General features: G+C 47.7%; 2 protein-coding genes across 2 annotated transcripts in view; both read right to left on the reverse strand.

Moving 5' to 3' along the window:
• Positions 1–4: 4 nt before the first annotated feature.
• chmp6b (charged multivesicular body protein 6b) lies at positions 5–4989 on the reverse strand. Its single transcript, XM_084455917.1, has 8 exons — positions 4827–4989; positions 4195–4304; positions 3998–4085; positions 3824–3910; positions 2566–2631; positions 1946–2026; positions 1770–1845; positions 5–1435 (listed from the first exon to the last, which is right to left on the reverse strand). The coding sequence occupies exons 1-8, from the start codon at positions 4887–4889 to the stop codon at positions 1392–1394; spliced, it is 615 nt and encodes a 204-aa protein (XP_084312043.1). The 5' UTR covers positions 4890–4989; the 3' UTR covers positions 5–1391.
• Positions 4990–6203: 1214 nt separating this feature from the next.
• Positions 6204–24937, reverse strand: part of abca5 (ATP-binding cassette, sub-family A (ABC1), member 5) — a 33643-nt gene continuing 14909 nt past the window's right edge. Inside the window, exons 17-38 of the mRNA XM_084455952.1 lie at positions 24242–24361; positions 23763–23964; positions 20604–20770; positions 19740–19867; positions 18614–18751; positions 18301–18414; positions 17391–17561; positions 16619–16732; positions 15796–15933; positions 15601–15669; positions 14475–14566; positions 13525–13648; positions 12579–12696; positions 12313–12404; positions 11828–12003; positions 11099–11174; positions 10536–10630; positions 10247–10366; positions 9504–9656; positions 9349–9428; positions 9161–9216; positions 6204–9028 (exon numbers count right to left, since the gene is read on the reverse strand). Coding sequence (XP_084312078.1) covers positions 8888–9028; positions 9161–9216; positions 9349–9428; positions 9504–9656; positions 10247–10366; positions 10536–10630; positions 11099–11174; positions 11828–12003; positions 12313–12404; positions 12579–12696; positions 13525–13648; positions 14475–14566; positions 15601–15669; positions 15796–15933; positions 16619–16732; positions 17391–17561; positions 18301–18414; positions 18614–18751; positions 19740–19867; positions 20604–20770; positions 23763–23964; positions 24242–24361 — 2684 coding nt within the window. The 3' untranslated portion in view covers positions 6204–8887. The remainder of the gene's footprint in view (positions 9029–9160; positions 9217–9348; positions 9429–9503; positions 9657–10246; positions 10367–10535; positions 10631–11098; positions 11175–11827; positions 12004–12312; positions 12405–12578; positions 12697–13524; positions 13649–14474; positions 14567–15600; positions 15670–15795; positions 15934–16618; positions 16733–17390; positions 17562–18300; positions 18415–18613; positions 18752–19739; positions 19868–20603; positions 20771–23762; positions 23965–24241; positions 24362–24937) is intronic.

Below are 24937 nucleotides of genomic sequence, written 5' to 3' on the forward strand. Positions count from 1 at the left end.
GGTTTTACAAGGTCCCATCGGTGACACAATATCCACAGCCATACAGTATTAGTAAGCAAATTGAGTTCTCTGAATCTGAGATTACCCTTTAGAGGAGTGTTACAGTAATAGTATAGCGGTAGTAAATGAGTGGTGGAGTTGCCCTTTAGTCACGGTCCCTTACATGCAGAGCCTGTATTTCTGATGCAGCTCGACATGAGATAATCTGGTAAAGCAGTGAGAACATAACCCACCCGTCACCATCATCACGGCTCAGGCTGTACGTCCTGATCCAACACGGTCAGTACTCACTGGGCGGGACTGGACACCGGGGCTCTGGCAGGCCTCGTCCTCAGGTGGAGAGGTAGACGTGAGCATCCGATGATGAACGAGTGCCGTCTGGGTTTTGAGGTAAGCCCCCTGACAATACGATTAGCCCTTTCTCCAATGACACACTAATACTAATCCTCAAGGGGAGTGGAGCATTAGATTGGCCAAGCTTCCTCACATGGAAGAGGTAAGAACAGAGAACAAACGGTGAGTGGATCGACAGGCTGATGGGTTGTGACAGTTGTGGGACGAGTCAAACAACAGGTCCACTTTTCTCAGTCACGGGTTAATGTGTATCACAACCCACAGATGAAAGGGGTAAAGTCTATCAGGTAATATACTGTAACCTAGCCTCATAATGTGTCGCTTAATCCATTCAATCACTTCGCTCGCGTATGCCTGGGGTTAGCTTCTTTTAGGGGAAACACACTCATTGGTTTTATAGTGCCAAAGCAAAATCAAGCATGGAACACATTTTAATGATTCTGAATAGTGTTTTCACCCAGGTCTGGTGTCATGATTCAGAATGACAAAGTCCCCTCCTACCACAGAGAATTGCACTCGGTGCTCATAAAACAGGGTAAAAAGTGGCACATGCATACATTTGTCAGGTAATCACGAGTGAAAATTCTTTAGATTTGAATCTGTCCTTCACAGAAGTCTGAAACATAAAAACATATACTGATGATCATAAAGCCAAGAAGCTTATAGGCACGTCTATGTCTAATCTCTCAGGTCTTCAGGATCTGACTCTAACGCTGAAAAACTAGAGAAAGCCTGCAGCGAACGCTGTGTTAAACCAGGGGCCACCTGTCCATCCAGGTGAGTGGTGGGCAGTCCGGTAGACAGTCACCAGTCCAGAGTCGACCCGCGTCCGGGAGGGGGTCTCTGGAGATAGCAGGATAGCTGGCGCCCCAGGGTAGAGGGGTGTTGTGTGACCATGTTTCTAATGAGAGAGAAGTCTTCCAGCAGCTCTGTGCGTGTGTGTGTGTGTGTGTAGGGTGGATGGCCCCTACAAGGGGGATGTAGTGGATTTTGGGACAGGACCCAGAGCCGGAGTCCCCTGGGGGGCAAAAACGTGTCTAGACCGCCAGCATCTCTCGCTTCTTCCGCGTTCGCTCCCTCGCTGAAAGACAAGCAGACAGAACGGCAGACTAACTGAGGACCACTTCTACATGGGATGGCGGTAGAAACTGGAGGGCCCTCCTCCTGACATCATACCTACATCTCGGTAATGTTAAGGTGTCCGCACACTGCCCCAACCAACGCAAACCGACACCAACATTGGATCTGTGTGCCATGTTTTTTGGTGACTGTTGGCGTTGGTTGGATGGATTCTGCAGCTGTATTTTAAACATCCAAAATTCTAAGAACAACTGCCAACTTTAGAATGTTGGGTGTTGGGAGTCGGTTGCCGTCGGTGTGCAGACACCTGTACATGTCTGAGTGTGAACACAAACCTGGCTCCTCCTCCGCTGCGGCCTCTGGGACCTCTGGCAAGGCGTGGTCAGGGACCTCGGGGAGGTCAACCTCACCCTGGGAAGAGAAACACCACTTTTTTTTTTAGAATGAAAGGGCGGTAATACAGAGGCGCCTCTGGGCGATCCAGCTGCATGCTGGGTCCGCTCAGACTGACCTGAGTGATGGCCTCCAGCTCAGCCAGCACCGCATCCTCGTCCTCCTGGGACAGCGAGCCCGCCAGCATCTCGTCTATTTGCTGTAGAGGAAAAAAAAACGGCACATAATATAGTCAGGGTTCCAACTCTAAGTCAATATTGTCAGGGTTCCAACTCTAAGTCAATATTGTCAGGGTTCCAGCTCTAAGTCAATGTAATCAGGGTTCCTGCTCTAGTCAAATATCAAATTCCCTGACTTTCAATAACTGAAAAGCTGAATTTCCATGACCTGTAATGAACGGGAACTGTTGACGAGCAGGAAGGGGATAAATGGGCACTGAAAAATCAAGTAACCATAACCACTACCCGCGCAACATGGGAAATGCATGAAATTACCCAATAAAGAAAAATACTGCATGGAAAATATTACATCTTGATAAAAGGCAACAAAAATGTGAACATGCTACACAAACAAAAACCCCTGATGTTCCATGACTTGGCCCAAAAAATGATAAAATCCCCTGACCTTCCATAGATAGATTAGATTAGATAGATTAGATAGATTAGATAGATTAGATTAGATAGATAGATAGATGGCAACATTCACATTTTTTCAAGACATCAATTAGGAGAACCTTACCTGTTGATACTCGATAGCATCTTGCGTCTCATCCATGATTCTCTCCACCTCCTCGATGGACATGACCTGAGCAGACACACAGTCAGACAAGCAGAAGAGACAGGACTTGAGTCTTGTGGAGGTGCTCAGCTTGTGCAATGCATGTGTACAGAGACAGTATGTTGACTAGAGTTCACTAACAGGGTATATATACTGTATTAGGGATGCACCGAGGCATCGGTCGATGTTGGCCTTGTTGACTGCCATCGGCCCATCGGCAAATAAAATGACATTCACCGATGGTAGTGGCCGATGTTATGTCGCAACAATTGCGGCTTTTTTTTTGTTGCAAAACGTAGCCTACCCAGCTGCAGATTCAGAGAAGATCTGTGACGTAACGCTGCAAACGCACATGTAGTTTGCTTTCAAATTAAAGTGAAATAAAAATCTGCATTTTGGAACCAAACACTTCATTTCTTTGTTTCCCTGGCACAAAAGGGGGAATAAAAATAAAATAAAGTAAACATCGGCCATTGGCCGGATTGTTATTTTAAACATCGGCATCGGCGCAGAATTTTGCAATCGGTGCATCCCTAATATATATAATGATGCTGTGAATTGTGAATGATGCTTATTTTTTCTAAATGTACTGATTATAATGAATATTTGTTTAATGTATGCATATAGACATGATATGCTATGCTCATTTATGATCCTAGTGTTTACTAAACTGTGGTCTGTCATTGTCTTTCCAGAACCATTTGATCATATCACCCTGTTGTACCACGTGTTGAACTTTCAACCCTGTTAGTTTGCCATTGTTGATGATGTGTAAATGATGGTTTAGCCAATCAGATCCTAGAAACGTCATATCCGGGCCTAACTTTGAATTTAACACCGGTGCAGAACAGAAGAGTTCAGTTCTTGGGTGAAGCGCTGTTTTGTGTTCCATTCAAGAGCCCAGTTGCAACTGTATGTATTTTTGGAATAAAGAACCAGTCTTTGAATGGTTGGATCAAACCTTGGCAAAACCTTTTACTCTTTATTCATTTCTAGATATCCAAATTAAATCTAGCATTCACAACCTGTTCTATGACCTGATATCAGTACATCTTCATCAGGTCATATACAAACAGGTTTTGGATGCTAGATTTAATTTAATTTTAAACACTGTCATTCACCACCAATAAAAGGCTTCAATGGCCGAGTGCTACAGTGACTCCTCTCTCAGGGGTACCAGACATTCTCTACATGGATTTCCACTCACTCATTCTCTTACCTCATGCATTTTCTTCAGACAGTCATTGCCGACTTTGAGCCCTTCAATGACTTTCATCTCAATCTGGGAAAACTCAATGTCTTGAACCTGTAAAGACACAGAACCCCATCAGAATGCACTGTTGATGGCAACCCCCGGTAGGGTTCCTGCATCTAACACCAGTTTGGTATTTACCATGCGTTCCAGGTTGCTTATCTGGTTTTCTGTTTTGTCAAGGAGTTGGTCCTGGTATCGCTTCTTTTTAAGCAAGAGGAGTGCCTTCCTGTTCAGAAACAAAACACAAGCAGGGACATGGACACATGTCAAATCCTAACACACTTGCTGCAAGATTTGTCTGACATATTATCGGATTAGTCAGAGGGTGGTCTTACTCCTTCTTGCCATCTTTAAGCAGCTGTTTGGCCAGAAGCCTCTCTTTGTCCAGATTCAAAGATATTCTCTTTTGGTACTGCTTCAGCTTATCTCTTTGCTGTTTCAGTTGCTATAAATGCAAAGAAAACAATGGTTAGCTATTATTAGACAGACAGATTCAACTGATCCCCGAGGGAGAATTCCTGACATTACACTAACTTGTGTACTTGTGGGCACTGGCAGAATCCATGTTAGTCAGACAACCCTTCCAATGTTCCCTCTTTAATATTTTGACCAAGTGGCTGGTGGTAAGGTCTACAGCACAAGGTAGCTAGCTAGGTAAGTAGGTGTACACTCACTGCACGGTACTGTCCTACGTGTTGTGCTGTCTCAGCGTAAATAGCCAAGATAAATAGCTGCCAGTTACTATTTAACGAGCTAGTGCTAACATACGTTACAAATCAATTTGCCTTCGCTACAATAGTGACCAACCAGAGTACGGTCTAGTTAGCTATGTGACGTGTCTCCTATAAGAGTATAGTGAAAACATTGCGTGAGCTACATGTAAACAACATAGCTAGCGATTTCATACACTACTAGATGGAAACTGTTAGCTAGCTAGCGTTAGCACATGAGCTAGACACACACTCACCAAAACCGCCCTGTCCTGCTCTGTGATCCGAGTGCGTTTCTTCTTGGTGAAAAGGTTTCCCATTCTGAACACGCATTCCCGCTACTATGTTCAGCTGTAATGTAGACTTGTACAGCGCCTTTTCTGGATTATTACACCTCCATGATCTGTTCCAGTGGTACCTGGTTTACAACCCAAGCATAACCGCACCCCTAACATCCGGAAATACGGTCTCCGGGTAGGGACAATTACGAGAAAGTACATTCTTAAAGGGATATTCTGGAATTTTGTACATTGGGCCTCATTTCTCCATTTTCGACCCATTATGTTGATTGTTGTTGATAAAATCTTCTTCAGCCCCTGTAGGTTGATTTGTTTTGCAGTAGAGTCATCCATACAACAAACATCCAATAGGCAAACATAATAGAAACATATTGTAGTAAGAAATAAAAGCAGAAGTAAAATCATCACTAAATACTGACACTCTACAAGCATGCATGAGTCAACTCTGCCATCACCACACCCTTGGATCATTCGTTCTATTAATACATCCATGACCACACCACATCGGGACCAGTCCAGCTGGCGTTAAATTGCCTATAGCAACGGTAAACAATTGGGAAATCTTTGTGTGGATTGTGGAGGGCTGAAAGCAATGCAAATTAGCGGAACTGAAGACTCCTAACCCATATTTTTCAACAAAAAAAAAATTAAAGGTGCTCAGTTCGATTTCTCTTCTTTTTTCGGTCACTAGATGGGGCAGTGGCGCAGCGTATCAGATATAAACAAGTGGGCGTTTTCACTCCATGTTGTATATATATATATAATACAGAAATACATGGTAGCTAACATTTTAGGGGGACTAGGCTGGCTAACGTTGCTTATGAACCTGAATTTAGCTACTTCGAATCACTTTTGATGCCCAAAGTAGCTCCAACCTCTCTCCAGATAGTAAAAGCCAGCCCAATACTGATTTGTGTACTGTACAAGATATTCTTTTGTCTGACTCTTTTTTTAGACGAAAAGTGCAGTGCTGTTGTATAAAAATAATAAAACACTTGAGGTCGTGCTTTATTGCGGTTATTGGCACGGCTGCAGGCGGCGACGGGGGGCTCCCCCCTGTGTGTTGCTTAAATATTGCACTTAGGAAAAGCTCTTTCACAAAGACAAAATCCTTCCTACTCAAAACAAATCATAGAAAGATGCTTTTTTTTTTGCTCAATGCTCCAGTGGATGGGAATACAAATGTGCAAAAATAAAGTTCCCAGAGAAAAAACACATATGGCAGCAACAGACTATAATTATTTCTTATAACAACATACTATAATTGCTTAATTTCCTTATTCAAGTTTTATAGTCTGATTCTCCCCAAACTGCCCACAGCTGTTAAATTCAGCTTGTTAGAGGTTTGAGACCAAACAAGAGTATGATTGCAAACAAAGGTATAATTAAGAAAATAGAGAAATGTTCATCTTTGACAGGGCAAATTAACCTTCCAATAACCATTTTAACATCAAATTGCAACGTGATTCCCATCAGCACAATGACAGAGGTGGCCAAACATATTGTAGTACTGTAACTACTAATACAGTCTCCACTGGTTGGGCCTCTTAACGATCTTACCTTAGTTTACATGACAACAAGCCCTGTTAAAGACCTTCCCTTAGTGTATATGATAACAGGCATAATATTGTTATTTAAAACAAAAAAAAAGTCACAGAGACAAAAAGGTAAACTCATTTCAAGTACATTGTCCCCATTATTCAACAACACCCCAAACACCACATAATAAATACTTGCAAAGCTCCATATCGTCATGTTATAAAACTATGTGAAAACCAGAGATGACAATGGTTCTGCACACCACATATTAAGAGTACGAACAATGAACATAAATAGTTGAGTACAGTAAATGTTGAAAGGCAGAAAGGGCAGGAGGCATTTTCTAATGCTAATCTGTGACAAATGGAGGCTACAAAATGTTGTAAACAAAAGCGAAGGCCTCTTGCTATGTGTGATCATTGATTAGTTGAGACTCAGAGTGAAAGAATGACTTATACGCGTCTAAATATCAAAGAGCCTGATAAGATGTGATGCGAACAGAGGGCTAAACTACCAGATCCTCTCCAGAGTACTGCAGGGAAAGAAACCCCTCTAGAAAAAAAGACAACTATTGTGAAAACAGTTCTTGAGTGAACATTCAGGGAGAAAACCAATGTCTAACATTTGCATCCAAGCAACTGACATATGTCTACTTCTCGAAACGTACCATTTTGAGATATCAATAAGACACCTAAAAACAAAAGACTTACTCAACTCAAGTCATTTTCAACTCCCTACCTGTCTTCTCCCATCTTCTCTTCAAAGCTCACCTGAATGTCATAAGAAAATGTTATAATTTAAGGGTTTCCGGAAGTATTGCACCAACAATGCACATCCTCTCACTCTCAAGCACTGCAGGTATTTTTCACCAGTGCCCTTAACAACAACACACAAAGACACACACACACAAACATAGTAATGCATACAGACACACCAAATAGATAGATATACATTTAACAAAACACACCTGTGTGGTTAAAAGTGGCAACAGAGTGAAAAGTGAGCTCTACGGAGTTCAACAGAGCTTCAAAACTCAATTTGGGTGGAAAAATGCAGAAAAGAGCCAGTCACCTCTAAAATAAAACCTCTTCTTATTGAAGCATGTCATACATTCAAAATATGATATCACTTCATTTGAAGGGGTGTGCATAAGACTGATTTAAAACTTTTTTTTTGCGACAGTGTCATGTCAGTCTCATGCACATCCCTTCAAATACTTAAGCCAACTGATTAAAAAAAAGTTAAACCAGATGTACTAAACTCAGAACCATCTATTGGATTGCTATCCATGCCAAATGTTTGATGGAGCCAGAGTGCTACATTTACTGATTGTTATATTCTACTACATTCCCAAGCTATCACTTTAATTCAAACACTGAAATTGTGGAGAAGAAGGCCTTTGCAGTGTGAGCACCCATTCCAAATCCTCCTCCAGTCACCCTTGCATGTACCCCTCTCTTCCTTTCAAGGATGCATGCATGCCGAGTCACTCAACAGCAGGCTCCTCTCTCCGTGTCGCTGTGACCAGGGGGATATTATATACTGGCCTGAACATTGAAATGCATGCTGGTGTATAAGAGGAGCCTCGGCCCTCATCAGACAGACACACACACTAGCTAAAACCTCGGTGCAGCAGAGGCAGTGAGGTTCGGCTTGTAGACGGTGTACATGCCCTCTAGGGGGCAGTGCAGCAGATCCACCGGGCTCTTCTGCTACACGACAGCAACTAAAACAAGGCCTCTCCCCTGAGCTGTCGTAGATTTGTTTCCAAGCGCGCACACAGACTTGTCCCGCCAAACAGGGCACAAGCAGAAAACCCAACTACTAGGCTGTACAAATATAGTCCACGTGCTACAGACAAGCAAGAGCACCTCTCTAATGTCGACAGGTTAGGATCGTGGGGCGTGGGGGGTGTAGTGAGGGGGTTGTGCACTGCTGCATTTGGTACTATTTTTGAACATATGTTTTTTCACAAACACAGTGGAGTAAGTTTGAAGACACGGGCAAACACATTTACTGTGTCCCCCCAGCCCCACCCCCCAGTGGAAGGAAATTGATGGAAAGGAGAAGAAATTCATAAATACTATCATCTCATCATATACTGTACCAGCTCCCTGTGAAGATTTTCCACAAAAATAACTATTCCAGAGAGATGCAGGTGTCAGGTCAGTGTGTCCTCAGAGAGACGGCAGGCCCCTCGGTCAGTGCAAAGTCAGGAAAATGCGGCGCACCAGTGCATGCGGGCGCACACACACACCTCTCAGCCCTCGAAGACGCGGGGAGGGGGGGGACAAAAACCCCCCCGCCCACACACACACAGTCAGAGTCCCGGTGTTGGTGTATGCCGTCCCCTCCAAGGGTCCTGCCCACAGTTCGTCCCTCTAGTCTGGGAGCGGTGTGGGGCAGGCAGGGGGTGAGGGCTGGTGCCGGGTGCCTCAAAGCTCCGGAGGACGCCAGTCCCCAGGGGTCGACGACACCCCTCACAGCTGGTGTACGATGCTGTCGGCGTGGCTGGCGGGCGACGGGCCGTCCTGACGGAGGCGCTGCCACTGGAAGGTGGTGCTGAGAGACCCGGCCTCCTCCTCCTCGTTCTCCTGCTCCTTGGCGAACTCCATGAACACCTGGGGGAGGACGGACGGACGGACGGACAGACAGACAGACAGACAGGGCGGGAGCTCAGCTGAGGGGATCAAACTAACTGGCGAGGGAGGGCGCCTGAAGGAACATTACATCATCTCTCCAAACCCGCTCACCTGCTCCAAGGTGGACTGGGAGAAGTTGTACTCTTCAAAGTTGAAGGTTTGCTTAGCTGGAGGGAGAGGAGGAGGAGGAGGAGAAGGAGGAGGAAGGACATTAGAGCAAGAACACATTTGAAAATGAGTAGATGTACAATAAATCAGTAAACCTGAGGCAGATAGCCAGAGAACGGCAGGTGACTCACCGCTCTCCAGCTGGGAGAAGGACTCGGCCAGGGACTTCACATCCTCCATGGGGATCTTGTAAACCATCAGAGTGGCAAAGCTGTAAGACAGAACCAGACGTGATCAGCATCTCATTAGACACACACACACACACACACACGCAGGTGTGACTCACCTCTCCTGCCTAGCGGCATGAGGAAAAATCCGGAGGATCTCCTTGTGGAGCAGTGCCACCTGCTGGAGCCCCGTCAGCTCCTCCCGGAGCTTCAGCTCCAGGCTGTAGCCGCGGCCGTACCTCCCCTTCAGGTGCTGGATAGTGCCGATACACCTGGCAACCAGAGGGGGGGGGGGGGGGGGGGGGGTTCAGTCACTAAACCTGGCAACCAGAGATAGAGGGGGTTCTGTCACTGAACCTGGCAACCAGAGAGGGGGGGTTCCGTCACTGAACCTGGCAACCAGAGAGAGGGTTCAATCACCATCACCACAGACTAGGGATGAGACGGTATACCGTAAAACCGTGAACCGCGGTATAAAATGTCCATGGTATTAGAACCATGACATTCTCTGTGTTTACGGTATTATGTTTACGTTATTCCACAATAATGCGCTGCTGAAACTTCACATTTCAAGTTGCTTGCAACAGTATTTATTCATATCCATATATAGCATGTACATAAGCCATACAGACAGGGAGCTATCTTACCTTTATCTTTATACTGTATAGAAATGGTACAGTACTTATTGTGTAATCTGTAAATTTGTAACTTGTAAATTTGTCATTTGTAAATTGAGAATTGGAGTTTGTGTATTGAGCATAATCTTGGAGTCGGCAGCAACATTTCACTGTAACTGTACACCTGTACATTACAATGTGACAAATAAAAGGAATCTTAATCTCTTAATCCCCCAGCCTCTGACCTTAGCTGTCCTGACACCATGATGGCCACGCGGTCACACACGGCTTCCGCCTCCTCCATGTAGTGGGTGGTCAGGATGGCCCCACGATGGCGGTTCTTGAACGCTGCGCGGATCGCCCTCCTGGAGAGACAAGGCAGGAGGACAGGACATGAGAGCCAGACCATGACTTCCGAACCACGGCCATCATCGGCCACACGCAGGCCTGCAGGGCAGCCAGATCTAGCTGTGTCCTGGGGGAGGGGAGGCGGCGGAGGAGGAGGAGGAGGAGGAGGAGGGGTAGGGTGCTCACCACATGCGCTGTTTAGACTTGGGGTCCATCCCGGTGGAGGGCTCGTCCAGCAGGACGATCTGAGGGTTCCCCAGCATGCTCAGGGCAAAGCACAGCTGCAACCAAGAACAGCACAGTCACAATCCAGTCAACCCAGAGAGAGAGCAGCACAGTCACAATCCAGTCAACCCAGAGAGAGAGCAGCACAGTCACAGACCAGTCAACCCAGAGAGAGAGCAGCACAGTCACAGACCAGTCAACCCAGAGAGAGAGCAGCACAGTCCAGTCAACCCAGAGAGAGAGCAGCACAGACCAGTCAACCCAGAGAGAGAGCAGCACAGTCACAGTCCAGTCAACCCAGAGAGAGAGCAGCACAGACCAGTCAACCCAGAGAGAGAGCAGCAGTCACAGTCCAGTCAACCCAGAGAGGAATAACACAGTCACAATCCAGTCAACCCAGAGAGAGAGCAGCACAGTCACAGACCAGTCAACCCAGAGAGAGAGCAGCACAGTCCAGTCAACCCAACCCTGGTGTCCCGCAGTGCTGAGGTGGTGGAGGTGCGATTGACGGCCTCCTCTCTCACCTTTCTCTTCAGTCCAGCTGAGAGGTTCTTGGCCTGCTTGTTAAGGTGCTCCTTCAGCTCCAGAGCATTCACCACCCTGAGACACACGCACACACGCACGCACGCACGCAAGCACGCACGCACGCACACACACGATTTGAAATGTCAACTTTTTGAGGGGAACCTGTAGACTAAACATTGAATACAGTTTAAGTTATATCCTACATTATTATCCGCTTGCTGTTTTTGCATGACTCCTGTTATTCTTATTTCCTAATTTACAGTATTATCTACAAGATAGGCTGCTATATAACTCAAACTCGTGTAGCCCTATTCCTATGGTTTCACAAAAGCCTCCGGATCTGCCTATTACACTACACCGCAAACTCTGGATTTCGACTTCCAAAACGTAGCTCCGGCCATATCCATCCGCCTCCGGGTTCGAGCTTCGCTTTGGCTGTGGTAGTGTAATTGCTAGGCGCAAACGTAGGTCTTTTTCGGGAAAAATGCCGAAAAACGTAGTAGCGTAATCGGAGTCTAAGGGACAGGATAGCCGCCTGGGATTGAGAGCAGTTCCAAGTTTTAAGTTGCTGTCACCACATGCATAAACCATTCAGTCACTGGTTAAAAAAATAAATAAAATCAACTGTGTAGCACAGATTCTCTGTTATGAATAGCGCAGTGAATAAACAGATGAAACCAGGCACTACGAGGTATTCTCATAGAGCAGCCGGGCGAGGGGCTACCTACCGTCTGATGATGCCTGGCACGTCCTGGCCGCGCAGCCCCTTGACGGCGGCGTAGATCTCCAGGTGCTCCTGCAGGGTGATCCTGGGCCAGAGAGGACTGACCTGGGGGCAGTAGCCCACGTGCTCCAGGGGGTTCTCCACTGGACGGAACTCTGTGCTGTAGTCTCCCATCAGCACCTGCGGGGGGGGGGGGGGGGGGGGGGGGGGGGGGGCGGAGGGCGGTACGGGAGAGTCTTTGGTTTGCGTACAAACACAGCTAGTAGTTTGGCGATACAAGATGGTCGGAGACGGCCGCCGTCTTCCATGGTAGATGGTGGGGGGGGGGGGGGGTAATGTAGTTGAGATGGTGGGGGGCGGGGGGGTACGGTAGCTGAGATGAGATGGTGGGGGGTGGGCATGGTAGCTGAGATGAGATGGTGGAGGGGGGTACGGTAGCTGAGATGAGATGGTGGAGGGAGGGGGGGGGGGGGGGGGGGTGTACTGTACCTGGCCGGCCGTGGGGTCTGTGTCTCCAGCCAGCATGTGCATGATTGTGCTCTTCCCCGCTCCGTTGGGACCAAGCAGCCCGAGAACCTCGCCTGGAAACACACACACACAGATTGATATGTCTGAGGAATAACACTGGGCAGCCTCTAATGCTCACCTGTTGCTATGAGCCGAACGTTCCTCGACCATCTACACCCAAACCAGACGCAGAGCTGCTCAACAACAGCAGTCTGGGACTGAAGGCGTGTGTGCTGTGATGAGCCCACCTTTGCGGACGCAGAAGGAAACGTTCTTGGTGGCCACCTTCCTCTTCTTGCTGAGGGAGAAGCCCTCCCTCCTGCATTTGTACTGCTTCCTCAAGTTGCTGACCACCACCACGGGTTTCTGAGGGGAGAGGGAGGCACACGGCCATGTTACACAACCTGTAACAAGTAATGCCTACTGTACTACCGTACACTAGAAGACTTTGAAATGACTATGGTTCTGATACCCTCTCACGTCTAAAGACAAATGTGTTGAGTTTTTGGTGAGACTATAAGATTTCACACAAAGACTGGGATCTTACAGGGTCACAATTTGCAAGACTAGCCTACATTTCGAGGGCCGCAGTGCACCAGTTTGTTCACAATGTTCACGTCATTGAACTTGAGCCAAGAAAAAAATGTACGATAATATTAAACGTTTGATTTTATCTGAACGTCAAGACAAGAAAAAGACTTGCGGTGAGTCACCTGCCGTTCTCAGACTAACATCTTACACAAAACTCTAATGATTTCACTCCGACATTGTAAATAAGTCTGCGACAGTGAAATCGGTTGAAAAGTCGGTCGGTGTAAGGCCGGCATAACCTGCATAGCAGTAGCCCGACAGACTGAATTGCCATTTCATTTCACTTCACTATTTGGTCTGAAAAATGCTCCCATTGAAGCCGTTTTCCAAGATGGGCGTTGCCGAAGAGGGAGTCCTCAGCGATTTGTTCATCCCCTAACCAATCGAATCGCGCAGTTTAATTCCGCCATCGCATTCAAGGGACGCCGACAGCCTGGTTGAAACTCTAACCGAGAAATCACTCATGAGACCTCTTCCAGACCCCGAAGTGCATTTCGAAAATGAAAGTGGGTGTGCTGGCACAGCAGCCACTGGGAAGAAACACACGTGCGCACGCACACGCACACACACACGCACACAAACCTCCGCGGGGCCAACACGCACCTCCTCACAGCACTGGCAGGTGAGGGCCTCCTTCACCCGAGCCTTCTCCATCTGCACGTCCTCGTCCTCGTTCAGGCCGTCCTCAGGGTTCCTCTCCACCTTGGCCTTGGACTTGGACGAGATCCTGGGACAGTGGTGGAGGACAGAGCTTGGGTTCACCGTGAGATGTTCAAACAAACATGTCAGACTGAGCTCTAACGCTGGCGAGTGACCAGCGCATTTTTGAGTGGATGACAAATTGCCATTACTAATCTGCCTTCTTCTGATGGCTCAATACACCACCAATGTTCCCTTCCATTAGCTTAAAGGGGAGGGACTGACAACGTATCCGTTGCCTGGCTGGCCACTTGGCCTTGACGATGTTCCCATCATGCCCTGCGCACATCCTCGCCTACTTCCGCTGAAAATGAGGCGAATACTTGCCTGTTGATGTTTTTGCCTTGTGGACATGCACTCTGAGGCTGTGTGTCCACCAACAAGCCGTATGTAGCAGCCAAGCTCACAGCTGCTTTGAACGCACTGGGAAAGCTAAGTTGATTGGCTAAGCTACCGATGTTTTAGTCAGCTAGGGTTAGCACCGAGTGTCGTGTTTTTGCAGACAGGAGTACTGATTAACTAGTTAAGTTAAGATAGCTAGCTAATGTTAGCTTGTGCTAACATTCGCTGTCTCTGCGTTCACTGTCTCTGTGGTCTTGCCAAAAACCGACTGTCGTCAGAACAGCCTTTTACAGGACATTTTAATTAGCCTGTGCCCTAGCCCAAAACGTTCAACTTTTTTCAACTGAAAGAAAAGCCTAGAGCCCATGGCACTATAGCGCTCAAAAGCTCTTAGAACACAGCCCTCGTCTCTAGAGCATGAAGGGTGACCGACCCATTGTAAACAACAAGACAACAGCCCCAGCAATACAGATCATGGGTTTACACTAAGGCTCCGCGCCACGGTCTCTCACCTGCAGAACTGGTCGCTCTTCATGGTCCGGCCCCCATAGCGGATCTCCAGGTAGCGAAGCATGAAGAGCAGCAGGATGCACTGCAGATAGGGCTGAACACAACACCACCATTACACCTCAACACCATCCACATTACACCTCAACACCACCATTACACCTCAACACCATCCACAATACACGTCAACACCATCATTACACCTCAACACCATCCACAATACACGTCAACACCATCATTACACCTCAACACCATCCACATTACACCTCAACACCATCATTACACCTCAACACCACCATTACACCTCAACACCACCATTACACCTCAACACCACCATTACACCTCAACACCACCATTACACCTCAACACCATCATTACACCTCAACACCATCATTACACCTCAACACCATCATTACACCTCAACACCACCATTACACCTCAACACCATCATTACACCTCAACACCATCCACATTACACCTCAACACCACCATTACACCTCAACACCATCATTACACCTCAACACCATCCACATTACACCTCAACACCACCATTACACCTCAACACCATCCACATTACACCTCAACACCACCATTACACCTCAACACCATCCACATTACACCTCAACACCATCCACATTACACCTCAACACCACCATTACACCTCAACACCATCATTACACCTCAACACCATCCACAATACACCTCAACACCATCATTACACCTCAACACCATCCACATTACACCTCAACACCACCATTACACCTCAACACCATCCACATTACACCTCAACACCACCATTACACCTCAACACCATCCACAATACACCTCAACACCATCATTACACCTCAACACCATCCACATTACACCTCAACACCATCATTACACCTCAACACCATCATACACCTCAACACCATCATTACACCTCAACACCATCATTACACCTCAACACCATCCACATTACACCTCAACACCATCATTACACCTCAACACCATCATTACACCTCAACACCATCCACATTACTCATCACTGCAGATAGGGCTGGACACAAGACTATCCACACTACACTTCCAAGAACACAACAACATCTCTCAACATCTCACTCTTCACAACACACCGTGTGACATACTTACTGCTACGACGGCGATGAGCAGGTTCTTCCACAGGAAATCCTCTTCATAGGGGGGCGGCAGGAAGGTAGCCTACATGTGGACCATGACATAGATGAGTATTATAATATATATTATATTTGACAAACATGAGGACGAACACGCATGCACACACGCAAGCGCGCGCACACACACACACGGGTTACGCTCCAACTGTACCTGGGTGATGCAGTTGAGGCAGCCCATGAGTGGGTAGAGGGGGTTGAAGAAGCACAGGCTGTTGTGTAACACCCGCGTTAGGCCCGCGCTGAAGTTCACAAAGAACAGCTGGACAATGGAGGCAGACACCACACACATCTGGGACATGACACACACACACACACACACACACACACACACACATTTAACAACATTAAGGAAGCAGAATGCTATACAATCAGAAAAATATTATCTAAAGATGTCCTAATATCAGCTCTCTGCTAGAGCTCTCTCCCCGCTCGTGTCTCCCTCTGACTCCAGCCCACGTCACACACACACTCAGATCACGGTAGGTTAGGACTCGGATCATGTTAGGTTAGGACTCAGATCATGGTAGGTTAGGACTCGGATCACGGTAGGTTAGGACTCGGATCACGGTAGGTTAGGACTCGGATCACGGTAGGTTAGGACTCGGATCACGGTAGGTTAGGACTCGGATCACGGTAGGTTAGGACTCGGATCACGGTAGGTTAGGACTCAGATCACGGTAGGTTAGGACTCAGATCACGGTAGGTTAGGACTCAGATCACGGTAGGTTAGGACTCAGATCACGGTAGGTTAGGACTCAGATCACGGTAGGTTAGGACTCAGATCACGGTAGGTTAGGACTCAGATCACGGTAGGTTAGGACTCAGATCACGGTAGGTTAGGACTCAGATCACGGTAGGTTAGGACTCAGATCACGGTAGGTTAGGACTCAGATCACGGTAGGTTAGGACTCAGATCACGGTAGGGTAGGACTCAGATCACAGTGTGTTAGGACGTTGAGTAGGGTTCCTCTCACCATCATGCAGACCACAGAGAAGAAGTCTCTGTTGCTCTGGACACGGGTGAACATGAAGGAGACCACGTAGGTGAAGAGGATCATGGCGGGCCCGAAGCCAACCAGACACAGGACCTGGGAGAGGAGGGAGGCAGGGGGGAGTTAGTTCACCGGCATCCATTTTGGTTGTCTGTCTGTGTGTGCGTGTGTGTGCGTTTCTGAGAGACTGACCACATTGAGTTAAGGTATGTTTGAGTGAATGTGAGTAAGTGAATGTGTGTGTATCTTTTTGTGTGCTTGAATCTGTGCATGCATGTGTGTGCACTGCGTGTGCATGGATGCTTCTAAGTGTGTGTGTGTTACCACCCATGGAGGTGAGGTTGCTTGAGGTGTGTGTGTGTGTGACCCACCACAGAGGCCAGATTGCTGGAGATGAGCAGATCGCCTGTGTGTGTGTGTGTGTGTGTGTGTGTGTGTGTGTGTGTGTGTGTATGTGTGTGTGTATGTGTGTGTGTGCCGTGTGCATATGTGTGTGTGTGTGTGCGTGAGCGCATGTGTGTGTGTGTAAGCATGTGTGTGTGTGTGTGTGTGTGTGTGTATGTGCGTGTGTGTGTGTGTGTATGTGTGTGTGTGTGTGTGTGTGCCGTGTGCATATATGTGTGTGTGTGTGTGTGTGTGCGTGCGTGAGCGCATGTGTGTGTGTAAGTATGTGTGTGTGTGTGTGTGTGTGTGCGCATGTGTGTGTGTGTGTGTGTGTGTGTATATGCGTGTGTACAGTAAGCGTGTCACCAACCACAGAGGTGAGGTTGCTGGTGGTGAGCAGGTTGTCGGTGTGGAAGGCGAAGAGGACGCTAGTCATGCAGCAGAGTATGAGGTAGTACAGGGGCACGTCCACGGCCGCCTGGCCACACCAGTACGCCGATGGCACCAGGCCAGAGATGCGCAGCGTTGACCGACACTTGATCTGAGGACACAGACGACACAGCAGGTCAGCCAGTCCATGAAATCATCAGGTCAGACATGTTCTGAAGGTAGAGGTTTAGTTGACCTTTGATGTGACTGCACATTTCCTTGCATGTCTGGTTCTTTTATAAGTTTTTTATATTTTTTATTGTATAATGTTTATCATCAATACGATTTCTAAGGTCTACATACTGTTTATATTCAACTCAGTGGTTTAAGCCTTGGGTGGATCTATGACTCGGGGCGCATGCCTGGCTCTCACGGTTAACAGGACCTCAGGTGAACCATTCGCTCATTCTTAAAGGAGTAGTAAAGGGAAAATGCATGTTTAGCCCTGTTTTAAGGTTACTTATGATCATATACAATGGTTCAGATCAAAACTCAAAGAGTTTCTTGTCTTTAACCTACTTTTTGAATGATTTTTCACGGTGCCCACCCACATCCAATCTATGACCAAAACGGTGGTAGAGCAATTATCAGACTTTCTCAAAAGTGCTAGTTTTGTCAACGTTTTGATCTGAACCATTGTATATGATCATAAGTAACCTTAAAACAGGGCTAAACATGCATTTTCCCTTTACTACTCCTTTAACACAGTACCTCAGGTGAATGATTCTTTTTCCAATTCATGTGATCAAAATAATAAAATATGTATGGCAGAGTATGTAGAATTGCAGTTTTTTTTTGTTTGTTTTTTTACAAAACTTCTGGGGGAGGACACCCAGTGTCTCCAGACTCACCTCTCGATCCCGGGTATGGTCCATGGCAAAGTAAGCAGGCATGCCAGCGGCCAGCATGCCCAGTATGATGGCCTCGATGTAGACCAGGGCGTAGGACGTGGAGTCTGGGATTTGCTGAAGAGACACACAGAGGGTAAACCTGAACAGTAAACATTTTGATGTCATTATGTCATTGCTGTTAATCAGAACAACCCTTGTTACTTTGCTACTTAACAGAAGTGGCAAAACATCACAAATTGTCTCTCGTAAGATCTAAGAACAACTCAGATCTTTATCCTTATCCAAGTTCTTCACGATACTCTCGAACACTCACATAGTCGAAGGGTTTGGTCCAGGTGCGGATCTGTCCGGAGCCGTTGAGGCTCCGCAGGATGGCGTTGCTCAGGACGTTGATGGCCATTGGCAGAGAGTGGACCGTGGTGCCGTTGAACGCCACGCTGTATCTGAAACCCTGAGCACCGCATGGAGGAGAGGGGCTTAGAGCGGCTTCAGCGCCCCCTGTCTACATGACATGGTACTGCCAGGGGAAGGAGTACCTTGCTGCTGCTGTTGTTGTTCTATTGTCTTTTACTGTATTGCCCGATGATGTAACTGTATGTACTGTAAGTAGAGTGTGTGTGGGAAATCTATGCTGCTGTCTGTTAACTGTGTTGAAATGTTTTGATGTGTGCTGCTTTCTTTGTGCTGCTGTCTGTTAATTGTGATTGTTTGGATGTGTGCTGTTGTTGTTGTTTTTTGGTACTGTGTTGGTTTTAAGTTAACTTTGACATTCGTTTTCACATTCTCTACGATCAGCTTGTTGGTGCCTGGAATATTGTGTGCAATATGGCCGAATATTTATCAGATTTTGAGGATATAGAAGATGACATGATATTACAGAGGCATGTGAAAACCACAACAAGCGCTCGCTCTATGGAAGCACAACTAGCGATTCATAAAAATGGATTGATGAAAACAACCGTTTTGCGGCAGAAAATACATTTTTTAGAAGCTGCATTCTCGGTGCCCCGTTTGCCGCCATTACATGGATATACTTGGCTCGCGCTGGATTTTAAATTTCTTCAACAGGCCTCCGAATTACACCAAAGTTATCGTGGTGAGTCAAACATCTTATAATATGCCGTAAATAAGGTCCAGGTTGTCGAAAAAGAGCCTTCTCCTTTAAGAGTGTAGGAGAGTGTATTAAGAGGGTAGGAGAGTGTATTAAGAGTGTAGGAGAGTGTATTAAGAGTAAAGGAGAGTATATTAAGAGTGTAGGAGAGTGTATTAAGAGGGTAGGAGAGTGTATTAAGAGGGTAGGAGAGTGTATTAAGAGTAAAGGAGAGTATATTAAGAGTGTAGGAGAGTGTATTAAGAGGGTAGGAGAGTGTATTAAGAGTGTAGGAGAGTGTATTAAGAGTAAAGGAGAGTATATTAAGAGTGTAGGAGAGTGTACTGACCTTGTTGGATCCCGTCACATTGAAGGCGGCGCTGTGTGGAGCTGCGGCCATGTAGTCCATCTTCTTCATCATCTCCACCTTGATGTCCTGAGACTCCAGATTGTGGATGAAGTCAGAGATATCGGAGCCTGTGGTAAAAAAGACAAGAGTGCGTAACAGATTTAGGTTCTGCACATGGATGTTCTGTGCACACACAAAACACTGCTCAGGCTATTCTCATCCTCTCCGGAGCCCTATTCTACACAGGGTTAAAGGAGTAGTAAAGGGAAAATGTTTAGCCCAGTTTTTAGGTTACTTATGATCATATACAATGGTTCAGATCAAAACGTTGACAAAACTTGCACTTTTGAGAAAGTCTGATAATCACTCTACCACCGTTTTGGTCATACAATGGATGTAGATGGGCATCTTGAAAAATCATTCAAAAACATGCTAAACTCTCGATTTCAAAGACAAGAAGCTCACAGAGGGTGTAATTGGTGTCCGTTGGTGTTCTGACATCAAATTTGCCGCAAAGTATGAATCCTGTAGGGTTTTATTGATTCTAATTATCTATAATTGGAGGGAGGGGGATATGAATGTCTGTGTGTCATAGAAGAGAAATGTGCAGGCACTTTCAAAAATCCTTGGCAGGTGATTGGATTAATCCACCTGTCTATCACGGCCAACTTATGCTCCTTGCTGTCGTCATACCTAAACCCGCCCAGCATAGCTGCTTGTATTTCAAATTCTTTAGAAGCAACGCTGATTGGCGAGATCATTTTATGATCTGGCACAAACGGATCTCTATGGAGAGCATCCAGTCTGATTTGCGAGAGAAACAGTGAGCTCTAAATCAGGATGGTTCATCTTCGTGGTCCCGACCTGAGGAGTTCTGGACCAGCAGGCTGCTGACGTACTTCCTGGGGGACTGGTGGCGCTTCAGAAGGTAGATGGGCAGGAATTGGCGGTCGGGGGAGTGGATCTGGATGTTCCCCGTGACCAGGGAGAGCACCAGCACCGCGGACAGGAACACCAGGAACAACACCAACCTGCGACGGGGGGAGGAAAGTGGAGAATCTGGATTGATTCAGCCAGAAAAAAATACACTGGGGAAAAATTCAAGGCCACACCATATTATACTCCTGTTCAGAGGGTTGATTCAACACCTGTTGGGGAGTACACCTTCAGTATTCTCTGTAGAACAAAAGAGCAGTGTTTTTATAGCTAAAGATGAACCTAAAATGACATTATGGTTTACAAGTAACATAAAACGGTGAAAGTAGCCTTAAAAATGCATGGTAGGTCACCACTGGGGCGTTTTGCAATATCCCAGGGCCAGGATTTAATGTGGTCTCCTGTAGGGCTGCTCGATTCACAAATCAAGCGCACCCTACACTGCAGAGCTATACTGCGCTTGACACTTTAGTTCAAAGCGAGACGAGTTGTCAAGCAAAGCGCACGCATGCTCCTCTCGAACAAAACACGACAAGAAGAAGATTATGGCAGCAGAACGAGAGGTGGACAAGAGAGCTAAAACAATGTCAGTGGTGTGGAAACACTATGGGTTCGCGGAGACAGATTTGGACCAAGTTGACACGGTGTGTAAAATTTGCTACGCAGTCGTAGCTGCCCCTCAAAGCAGCCCTTCTCAGTCCCGTTGTCACATTCCGCTCGCTCATGCAGACAACAGTCCTTTGCCGGTCCATTCACTTTGCCGTCAAAATAAATCGGTGTCGGCCTATTTAGGAGAGGCGCTCATATTTACAAGTGTCAGATAAACATGAAACGTCACTCACCTAAGCAAAAGGGTCTATTTTAACAAATGCTGGGTTTTGAAGCCTCAGCGCTACCATTAAATACCTTATTTAGACGCGTTCTGTCCTAGTGAAATTATTTTTCCGAGGTAGTCTTCTTCTGTGGTGGTGCCGGTGCTTTGAAGCTTCTTTATTTATCAGTTTTGGCACTTTTATTAATTTATTTATCAAGGTCAAGGTTCACTATTTGTCTCCCATGGGAGAAATGTATCTAATCCAAAGAACATTGTTAAAAAGAAAAGCCACTGTCAACATTTAATAAATTAATTGTTATCAAAGTCAATAATTTGATTTGTTAAGAAAATTTGTTAAGAAAATGTTAACTTTTGATTAAAAAAAAGAATTCAATGAATAATCGTGTTAAATAATCGTGATCTCAATATCAATCAAAATAATCGTGATTATGATTTTTGCCATAATCGAGCAGCCCTAGTCTCCTGGCTCTGTCCCTTTTGTATCCATCTCTTCACTGAGACCTGAGACATCGAATGTCTCCAGAGGAGGACCCTCAACACTGATCTGAATCAGATCTTCAATTGGGTTGGGCTTTAATGCAGATCTAATATATAAATTGCAGCCTAGCTAACTTTGCAAGTGAAGAAGACTGGGGATACAAATGTATTTGTAACAATTGTGTTTTTGCTGTATGGAATTGATAGAGGCCTGTGGGCCTGAGAAGCAGTTAAAATAATCGTGTTGCTTGCCTGCGTATGTGTGCAGGTGGAAGCAGTGAAAGATCACCGAAAGCCCCCCAGACCACAGTGCTCCACCTCCCAGACCAGAGTCCGCCATCCCTCCCAGACCAGAGTCCTCCACCCCCCCCAGACCAGAGTCCTCCATCCCCCCCCAGACCAGAGTCCTCCATCCCCCCCAGACCAGAGTCCTCCATCCCTCCCAGACCAGACTCCTCCATCCCCCCCCAGACCAGAGTCCTCCATCCCCCCCAGACCAGAGTCCTCCATCCCTCCCAGACCAGACTCCTCCATCCCCCCCCAGACCAGAGTCCTCCATCCCCCCCAGACCAGAGTCCTCCATCCCCCCCAGACCAGACTCCTCCATCCCCCCCAGACCAGAGTCCTCCATCCCCCCCAGACCAGAGTCCTCCATCCCCTCACAGACCAGACTCCTCCATCCCTCCCAGACCAGAGTCCTCCATCCCCCCCAGACCAGAGTCCTCCATCCCCCCCAGACCAGAGTCCTCCATCCCCCCCAGACCAGAGTCCTCCATCCCTCCCAGACCAGAGTCCTCCATCCCCCCCCAGACCAGAGTCCTCCACCCCCCCCAGACCAGAGTCCTCCATCCCCCCCAGACCAGAGTCCTCCATCCCCCCCCAGACCAGAGTCCTCCATCCCCCCCAGACCAGAGTCCTCCATCCCCCCCAGACCAGAGTGCTCCATCCCTCCCAGACCAGAGTCCTCCATCCCCCCCAGACCAGAGTGCTCCATCCCCCCCAGACCAGAGTCCTCCATCCCCCCCAGACCAGAGTCCTCCATCCCTCCCAGACCAGAGTCCTCCATCCCTCCCAGACCAGAGTCCTCCATCCCTCCCAGACCAGAGTCCTCCATCCCTCCCAGACCAGAGTCCTCCATCCCTCCCAGACCAGAGTCCTCCATCCCCCCCAGACCAGAGTCCTCCATCCCCTCCCAGACCAGAGTCCTCCATCCCCCCCCAGACCAGAGTCCTCCATCCCTCCCAGACCAGAGTCCTCCATCCCCCCCAGACCAGAGTCCTCCATCCCCCCCAGACCAGAGTCCTCCATCCCTCCCAGACCAGTCCTCCACCCCCCCCAGACCAGAGTCCTCCATCCCCCCCAGACCAGAGTCCTCCATCCCTCCCAGACCAGAGTCCTCCATCCCTCCCAGACCAGAGTCCTCCATCCCTCCCAGACCAGAGTCCTCCATCCCTCCCAGACCAGAGTCCTCCATCCCTCCCAGACCAGAGTCCTCCATCCCCCCCAGACCAGAGTCCTCCATCCCCTCCCAGACCAGAGTCCTCCATCCCCCCCCAGACCAGAGTCCTCCATCCCTCCCAGACCAGAGTCCTCCATCCCCCCCAGACCAGAGTCCTCCATCCCCCCCAGACCAGAGTCCTCCATCCCTCCCAGACCAGTCCTCCATCCCTCCCAGACCAGAGTCCTCCATCCCCCCCAGACCAGAGTCCTCCATCCCCCCCAGACCAGAGTCCTCCATCCCCCCCAGACCAGACTCCTCCGCCCCCCAGTCTTACGTGTAGATGAAGGCCTTCCTCTCCCTCTGCATGTTGAGCAAGTGCAGCCAGGCCACGGCGCTGAACTGCTGCCTCCACAGGGCATGGCCGGACATGGCGTCGACGCGGCTGTCCGAGAAGGTCAGTAGGCGCTGGTCAGTGTCGTCCAGAGAGGACGCGTCCCCCTCGTCCTCCACCTGCTCTTGGTTGAACACACTGTAGTCTTGGGGGAGAGAGAGAGAGACAGAGAGAGAGAGAGAGAATGTTATTGATGTGTTCCTATAGCAAACATTGACATTTTCATTGAATGAAGTCGGGGCGAGGGTGGTGAGACAGGAAGTTGTGTGCGAGGGAAGTGTTAGAGACAGGAAGTTGCGTGCGAAGGTTGAGTTGGAGAAAGGAAGTTGCGTGCAAAGGTTGAGTTAGAGACAGGACGTTGCGTGCGAATGTTACATTAGAGACAGGAGGTTGCTTGCTGCCCCACCCCGCCCCAGACTCACCAGCCTGGTCCACCTCAGACTCTGCCTCCAGACGCAAGAATACATCCTCCAGCGTTGTCATGGAGACCCCATAGTTGATCACGCCCAGGTCTGGTCTGCAGTCTAGCTCAGAGAACAGACCTGAGAGAGAGAGGCATGGTATTATTCAAACATGACTGGAACATGGTGAGTTAGTGTGACAGACAGATTTCGCTGTGTGTTGCGCTCATAAGTCGGATGTGCTAACAACTATGCCAAGAGAGACATCCCCCTCGGCAGGGCCGTTAGAACATCCTTTATACTAGGGGAGTGAGTTTCACTACTCGACAACTACTCTACATAAAGCAATACATCGCGATATTTGGACCTTTACAAACATGTCTGGTGCTAATTCTCTAATTAGATTTACTAAAAGTAAACTGAATCGTCCAAACAGTCTACTCAGAAAAAGAATGCATTGACATTTATTACATTTTAAAACTTGTGCCCCGGGACGCAGCATTCAGTCGAGGTGCGCATGCGCAACGTTGTGTTTAAATAACACAGTAGTAGCTAACTATTCCGGCGTCTATGGATATCATGCGTTTTTTAGCTCAATGATATCATGGCGGAGGTGAGAAAACTGAAGCGAAAAATCACGGAGGAAGCCAGAAAAAGAAAAAGACAATCTGATAATGTTACGACAGTACGACAGTGCACTTACTCGCAGAGCCTGTG

Source organism: Borostomias antarcticus (genome assembly GCF_949987555.1).
Source record: "Borostomias antarcticus genome assembly, chromosome: 22".
NCBI classification, from domain to species: domain Eukaryota; kingdom Metazoa; phylum Chordata; class Actinopteri; order Stomiiformes; family Stomiidae; genus Borostomias; species Borostomias antarcticus.